This window comes from Ambystoma mexicanum, chromosome 8 (genome assembly GCF_040938575.1).
Source record: "Ambystoma mexicanum isolate Mex_15411 chromosome 8, UKY_AmexF1_1, whole genome shotgun sequence".
Classification (NCBI taxonomy): Eukaryota; Metazoa; Chordata; class Amphibia; order Caudata; family Ambystomatidae; genus Ambystoma; species Ambystoma mexicanum.
The window spans coordinates 73,467,135-73,475,534 of NC_090929.1; the positions used below are offsets into that span (position 1 = coordinate 73,467,135).

The 8,400-nt window shown below is 48.2% G+C and overlaps 1 protein-coding gene across 2 annotated transcripts in view; it reads right to left on the reverse strand.

Moving 5' to 3' along the window:
- Nucleotides 1-3,255, reverse strand: part of TTF1 (transcription termination factor 1) — a 262,798-nt gene extending 259,543 nt beyond the window's left edge. Inside the window, exons 1-2 of one of the 2 annotated variants that reach the window (XM_069609307.1) lie at nt 3,133-3,255; nt 319-723 (exon numbers count right to left, since the gene is read on the reverse strand). In XM_069609307.1, coding sequence (XP_069465408.1) covers nt 319-711 — 393 coding nt within the window. In that variant the 5' untranslated portion in view covers nt 712-723; nt 3,133-3,255. The remainder of the gene's footprint in view (nt 1-318; nt 724-3,132) is intronic. The other variant, XM_069609308.1, reaches the window with a different exon arrangement.
- Between the last annotated feature and the right edge of the window lie 5,145 nt (nt 3,256-8,400).

The following is an 8,400-nucleotide window of genomic DNA, read 5'->3' on the forward strand; positions in this document are numbered from 1 at the left end:
ATGTGAGTCTGCCATGCCCCATGCATTACTAAATATTTAAATCTGCTGCTCTAGCTGTAGAATAAACAGGTGGAAGAATTGCTCTTATCCATTCTTGGAATTTGATGGTCATGTCCCTCTTGCTCTATGGAACAGCTGGGAGTGTGCTGCACAGCCTACGGGATGCTAGAGCAGGGCACCTCTGCCCATCAATTCCCTATGTCGTAGTAGAGCATGCCTTCCACTCATGCCCAAGAGAGTATAAAAAGGCAGGCTTGCCCTTCTCTAGGAATTGCTAGAGCAAGTCTCCCTTCTGCATGGAAAGGCAGGCCTCCTAACCTTGGTCGATTTGAAGGATAGTTTGGTGGAGTTGGGAGCGTCTGCTTCTTCAAGGCTCTTAGTTGCACTGTTCACGCCGTCTCTTACCCCAGTTGTGGGCAGGCTTTTCTGGTAGCTATGTTCTGGCTCGGAAAAGCTCTGCAATACATCAATAACTATTTCAGAACTCTCAGATTGAGATGCTCTATGTCTCTTCTTCCGTTTCCTGTGCTCTTTACTGTTAAGAGGTAGCCGATAATCCAAGACGTGGGTCACATGGCTCTCTTCACCAAGAATCGCGCTACCACAAGCCTTTGTTTCTGCATGTTTTCTTTTGTTTTTCTTCTTCTTCGTGGAGACCAGTAGAAAATCAGCACTTCTCGACTCTTCTTCTCCATCAAGGCTTTGTGTCATGTCTGCTCCAACCTAAAGGGAATGGATGTTATAGATGAGTATTGTTATGATGCAGAATGTTTAGACAGCTATGGTTGAGTCATTGCCTGTTAACAGTACAAAGTTAGATATGTCAATTGCTTCCCGCTATATGGAATGTTAGGCTGCCACTACGATTTTGCGTTCATTTGCCAACAGGTGTTTTGATGCAATTATTTTCCAAAAAATTGCATCGAAAAAAACTCATCAAACTATTTGGGAGTGGGGTAAGGGATTTATGATATATGGGAGTGGGGTAAGGGATTTATCATATATGGAAGAGGTAAGCACCCTCTCTACTTTCATATATATATATATATATATATATATATATATATATATATATATATATATATATAAAAATTCGAAATAATTTCTTTAAAACAATTTTTTTAAAGGATTTCTAAAAGAAACTCAGGTCAGCCAAACATAGAACCACCATTTCAATTTCATACAACATTCATGACAACGTGACCGATGTCATTCAGGGGATGCTCATCCAAGAAACACTTTCATTTGAATTCTAGGAGTTTTAGTGCTCGACTTATTATGGACAAATCAAAGCTACAAGTTCTGCAAAAGAAATATGAAATTGGTTGAGCACCCGTGGAATGAGATGAAGCATGTATGTAGGAGCCGAAAACCCCCACCCCAATCAGGTTTCCTCTTTCTCTCACGTTTCTGGAATGGATAGGGCTGTGGCAATTTTTTTGAAAGGTCAGACCTGCCAACTATCTAGAATAAGCAATTCTGCCGGTCTTCAAACGTTATCAATAGGGATCTAGTCCAAACAAAAGTGGGGCGGGGCTCATAGCATGCGCACAGGGACTCAACGTATGTAAAAGTGAAATACACAAATTTAATTCAACTGGCTTTCCATAACAGAAAATACAAACTAGCACTGTCTTTCAAAAAATGTATCTTAGAGATTTTCCTATAAAGCGGCTGGCAAAATATAAACAAAAGATAATGTGAAAAGGTAACATGGGTGTTAACTGCATTCTTCTTATGTTGCGAGAGAAATGTGTAATTCTACAAAAGAATAAACCTATAGCACACGAAAATGCGTGCACATGAAAACTAGCGATAGTTAACTTTTTTGTTAACATACTGTCATTGTTTTCAAAGAAGACAGATTTGAACGTCTTCGCCAAAACAATGGTTCTTAAATCGCCAATTACTTATGAAAAGCATACACTTTAAACGCTCTGCTAAAACAAAAAGCGTGATGAATCCTAACTGTGAGGGTCCACAGGTCTGATGGGCTGCGCTGCAGGGGATAATTGTCTCTAGAAGAGAGCTACAGAGGTGTGGGAGCTGAAAGCACGGCCTCGCTAAGACAGAAGCCCTGTGCCTGGAAGCAGACGCGCAGCCCCGGCATTATTTCATATACTCTCTGCAGGTGGTGGCTGCGGGGCTCCAGGAACACAGAGCCCGGGTGACTGTTGTAAAGACTCTCTGTAGTCATCAGCACTCATACACAGACCTGCTGTGGAGTTTAGAGTAGTCCAGGTAAGGCTTTATTATACAGTATATACATATTCCAGTTACTCTTATGGTATTTGCATTCACGTATGGACGGGACAGTATCATGGCTAGGTATTGACAGTACTAACAGAGGAGTAGACCCACCAGCCATCCTATCATCCCAGCTCAGGCCCCCAACTGACACTCTCAGAACATTTACTCACAGATCCACTCAACATTCTCCTGAGCTGCATTCATCCATCAACATTCTGATAGCAAGCACGACAGGCCAGTGACAAGACAAGACTGACAATACAACATCTCCCTTTCATACCAGATGCAACCACAACAGTGACACAACAGCACAAACTTCTCAGGACAGCCCTGCATGAGAGAGCCTCGCGGTCCTCTGTGATTGCTTGGAATTCTAGGATTTGTAGTCATAAATGTAAAATGGTAAAGACAAAAACATAAGGAAAAACGGGACTGGAGAGTTTTCACGCGCAGGGAACTGAGAAACATGGATGATGTTGCAACCACTGGGGAAGTGGCCCCACTCCTGGGCGAGCTGTGTCTGGAGCCTCTCATATTTACTGTGCTATGCACGAGAAGCCCCCTGGTCCTGTTGGTCCCCCTCTTTGGATTTTGGAACGAATCGTTTTTTCTTCCCCATTCAAAGTGTAAGAAAACTACAATTCCCAGAATACCAAGCAACAACAAGACTGTGTGGCCTTCTCAAGCATGGCCTCACGAAACTTGAGAGCTCCCTGTGACCCTCCGAGGCCTAACAGGCTGTGCCTGTCACGCCTTCTAATAGAACGCTTTTGCCCCGTAACTCCAGCCCTTTTTTGGAATTGCTCGATGAGATGGTTTAGCAGCTTTGCAAGTCGCCTCCTCCCCCCACCCGCCACTCGGAGGAAAGCCGGGGCTGCTCACCGCAGGCGGCTTCTCACACGCACGCAGTCATCCCGCCAGAACCGGGGAGCCTCTATTCAGCCGGTGACAGGTCGCTACTAGGGGGCTACTTCCCATTCGAGGAACGGACCCTGCGACGCCGCGCCAACTCTTCCTCACGTGACTTCGGGCACGTTTCGATCCCTGCAGTGCACGTAGCGTCTGACGTCATCTTGGGACCCAGGAATGGTGTCTGGCTGCCAAGCTGGGCTGCTGAATGTGCCTGCGCTTGGGTGGCTGACATTAAAATGGGCGTTTTCTTCTGGTTATCGTGAAAGTTCCCTCAAAACACCAGATGCAAACGGGGGAGCGGAAATGTACATTTACTTTAAAGATCATTTTCATCTATTCAACGTGGAAAGTCGGTAGGGCTAAGAAAAGGAACAGTGTAGAGACAGTGGATGGTGATTTGAAGGGGAATTTAATGTGGATTGATCAGAGTGTGCTTGGGATGGGTGGTTTTAAAGGAGGTCTGCTGGGGCTATCTGCGTGTGTTTCGGGAGATGCGCATTGGGCATCTTGGTGTGGGTCTGCAAGCGGAATGGGGTAGTTAACTGTAGAGGGAGGATGGGCCGTCATGGTATGGGTCTAGGGGGAGCGATGGGGCATCTTGGTGGGGTCTGGCTTGGTGGGGCCTGGAATGAAGGGAGGGGGTCCTCTTAGTGTGGTCTGGAATGGAGGGAGGGGCATTTTGATGGGGTCTGTAATGGACAGATATGGGGCCATGTTGGTGTGCCTCTAAAGGGAGGGATGGGGACACATTGGTGGGGTCGATCGGATGGCGGCAGGGGGCCTCTTGATGTGGGTTTAAAGGGAGAGATGGCGGCACATTAGTGTGCGGTGGGGGAGGAATGTGGGCGCATTGGTGTGGGCCTTGAGGGAGGGATGAGTCATCTAGGCGTAGGTCTGGAGGGCAGGATAATGGTATCTTTAAGTGTGGAGGGAGGGATGGTGGCATCTTGGTGCGGTCTACAATGGGAATGACACATTGGGCTTGGTCTGGAACAGGTATGGGGCATCTGTTGATCTGGAGGGTGTCATGGGTCATTAGGTGTTTTTTGGGAGGGTAGTATGGGGCAGCTTTGGGTGGGATGGGGATATCTGCATCTGGAGGTGGGATGGGGCATGTGTATTGGTCTGGAGAGTGGCATGGGGCATCTGCATGGGTCTGGAGGCTGGGATGGGGCATCTTGGTGGGGTCTGAATTGGAGGCATGGGGGCACATGGTGTGGGTTTCTAGGGAGGGATAGGGGCACCTGGATCTGGAGAGAGGGATGGGGCATCTTGGTGCAGTCTGGGTGGGATGGGGGCCCATTTATTTTGGACTGAAGGTTGGGATAGGGTTTCTTGGTGTTTGGAGATGGATATCTTGGTTTGAGTCTAGAGGATAGGATGGGGGCATCCTGGGTTCTGGCTTGCAGGGTTCGTGGGATCTGGGATAGGGGCATCTTGGTGTGGGTCTGGAGGGAGGGATAGGGGCACATTGGTCTGGAGGGTGGGATGGGCGCATCTTGTTGGATGGGGCATCTTTTGGAGTCTGAATCGGAGGGAGGGGGTCATCTTGGTGGAGTCTGGAATGGAGTGATGGGGTCATCTGTTTGTTGGTCTGGAGGGTGACATGGTACATCTGTGTGCAGGTCTGGAGGGTCGGATGGGTCATCTAGGTGTGTGTTGGGAGGGTGGGATGGGGCATCTTGGTGTGGGTGGAATGGGGCATCTGTGTGTGGGCTGGGAAGGTATGAGGGGGCATCTGTGTGTGGGTCTGAAGGGTGGAATGGGGCATCATGGTATGCCAGAGGGAGGATGGGGCATCATGGTATGGATCTAGAGGGAGGGATGGGGCCTCTTGGTGGGGCCTGGCCCACATTTCCTCGATCAAAGTGGCACCACTGTCAGCTCTGTTAGGTGAAGACCCTCAGGGAAATCCTGCTCACAGTCTTAACCTTTGCTTTAAACTCCTCAATTGTCTAAGTAGTACTCTTGATCGGGTTCGAGTGCCTTATCACTCAAATTACTAACAAAGTGCATGGGTTTCCTCCTCTCTCTCAGGTTGATCCTGCTCACAATCTAAGAGTTAACATCCTTGGACGAAACACATGAGGTCCCATTCACAATTCATTTCCCTAGGTGCCAGTGAGTCCAACAGATCAATCCATGCTACCTACCTCTCTTTGCAATCGTTTCCTGTGGAGTTCCCCAACTCTATTGGGCAATGTGACTTGTTCCAATAGTATGCATTTCAACTGTGCAACATTATGCTTTGCCTCCACGAAGTGTGTTGCTACCAGAGACTTAAGGTTTTTGGTTCTATTGTTAGATTTATGTGCAGTCCAATGGACCTTTGCTTTGCGTGTTGTCTTTCCTACATAGTAATACCCACATGGTACTACTAGATCTTGAATAACAATAAGACAATAACAATACAACATCCAGATCCAAGCGAGAAATCGACAACTAATAACCGCTAATGTAAACTAAAAGGACAAACAGAATAGAATGAGTAAAGTAGATCAAAGCAGTGAAGTGGATAAAAAGAATAAATCGTACGAAAACAGTAATGCAGTCTAAATTAATGAAATGGATGTAATGATAGCAATGCTCAAAATGAACAAAATGGACGAAATGAATAAAGAGAAGAGGTTGAATACAGGAGACTGATGAGTACACAGGCAGATGGTATGGAATGTATGAGTGCATGGCATAAATGAAAGTACAGAATAGACAATTCAAGTACATGAGACGGATGTAGTGCATGAAACAGATAGAAAGCACGGAACGGATCCAGTACGTATGCCAAGTGACATGGCCTGAACCGATAATGCATGATGAATGAACAAAGTGAGTGGAGTGGATGAATCGTGTGGAACGGATGAGCACGCTGAGCGAATGAGCGCACTGAGCAGATGAATGCGTTGAGCAGATGGGTGCGTAGAGCCGATGAGTGTGTAGAGCCGGTGAGTGTGTAGAACCGATGAGTGTGTAGAGCGGATGAGTGTTTAGAGCGTAGAACGGAAGGGTGCTTAGAGCGGATGAATGCATAGAGCGGACGAGCGTGTAGAACGGTTGAGTGTGTAGAGTGGATGACTATTGATCGGATGAGCGTGTAGAGGAGATGAGTGCGTAAGAGCGGAGGAGTAAGTAGAGCGCAGGAGTGCACAGAGCAGATGAATGTGTAGAACCCATGAGTGTATATAGCGGATGAGTGTATAGAGCGAAGGACTGTGCAGAGCAGATGAGTACATAAAGCAGATGAGTGCGTGGAAAGGACGAGTGCATAGAGCGGATGAGTGCGTGGAGTGGATGAGTGCATGGAGCGGATGAGTGCGTGGAGCGGATGGCCGCATGGTGTGGATGGGTGCATGGTGCGGATGGGTGCGTTAAGTGGATGGGTGCATAGAGCAGATGGCTGCCTAGAGCGGAGGTGTGAGTAGAGCGGATGAGCGCGTTGAGCCGGTGGATGCATTGAGCGGATGGGTGTATAGAGCGGATGAGGGCACAGAGGAGAAGGATGTTTAGAGCGGACGACTGTGTAGACCGAACGACTGTGTAGAGCGGACGACTGTGTAGAGCGGACGAGTATGTAGAACAGACGAGTGTGTAGAGCAGACGAATGTGTAGATCAGACAAGTGTGTAAGAGCGGATGAGTACATAAGAGGGAATGAATGCGTTGAGCGGATGGGTGCGCAGAGCAGATGGGAGCGCAGAGCGGACGAGTGTGCAGAGCGGACGAGTACGCAAGAATGGAGGAGTGCGCAAGAACGGACTAGTGCGTAGAACGGACTAGTGCGTAGAATGAACTAATATGTGGAGCGGACTAGTGCGTAGAGCGGGTGAATGCGTAGAGCGGCGAGTGCGTAGAGCGGGCGAAGGGGTAGAGCGGGCGAGGGCGTGGAAAGGACAAGTGCGTGGAGCAGATGAATGCGTGGAGCGGACGAGTGCCTCAAGCGGACGAGTGCTTCGAGCGGACAAGGGGTAGAGTGGGTGGGCGAGGGCGTGGAGCAGACGAGTGCGTGGAGCGGCAGAGTGCCTCGAGCGGACGAGTGCACAGAGCAGACGAGTGCGTAGAGCAGACGAGTGCGTAGAGCGGATGGAGCGGGTGAAGTATGTGGATGGAACGCATGACGTATGGGGATGCAACGGGGGATGTATGTGGATGGAATGGGGACGTATGTGGATGGAACGGATGAAGTATGTGGAAGCTACTGGGGTAATACGTGAAAGGTACGGGTGAAATATGTGGAAGGTACGGGTGAAATGTGTGGATGGGGTGCATAAAACAACTTAGAATTCACGGAAATGATTGGAGTACATGGAACTGACTGGAGAGCGTGGAACAGACTGGAGTGCGTGGAACGGACTGGAGTGCATGGAGCGGACTGGAGTGCACAGAGCGGACTGGAGTGCATGGAGCGGACAGGAGTTCATGGAGCGGACTGGAGTGCATGGAGCGGACTGGAGTGCATGGAACTGATTGGAGCGCATAGAAGTGCGCGACATACATGGAATGGGTTGGAGTGCACGTAACGTTTGAAAGAGCATGTAAACCATCATATCACATCACCATGCTTACTCTCTTCCTTACACCACCATTCAACTAGAACACAGAGATACTATGACACCATTCGGTATAGCTGTTCTCATACTAACATCTGCCTCATACCCCACATCACTCTAACTAAACACTGCTGGTTTCACACCCTCCAGCCAGGCGTTCTCCTCAGGCCTTACGCAGCCAGAACCGGTCTGGATAAAACCTGCCAGAACGAACACATACTCTTGATCTCTCGACCACCACACCTACCACTATGAAGCAGCTACTAAATGAATACCACACCAGCTGCACACATATCCGGTGCTCACATGCACCTTTGACTCTCTACTCTCTCTACTGACTTGAACTTCGGTTCCCGAGGACGTTCAACCTACCAGCGCCTTGAGATCAAACCAATGGTACATAAAGGCGCTATATAAATGCAAAGTAACATAACATAACATAACATGGGTATTTCAGTGTATATATCATGTTCATCGAGTCACATGTGCAGGAGTGTCTTAATTTTACCAGAGTGTGGATGTGTGATCTTATTACCTTTAATGATGTTTCCACAATGCTGACAATTACAGCAAGGTTGTGTTCCCATATAACGTGTGTCAAATCTCTTTGGCAATGCAATCTCTGCTCTCACAAGTCTGTTTCAAAGAGCCTGGCTGTTCCTGTAAGCGAAAGCTGAAAATTCATGAAAAAGTCT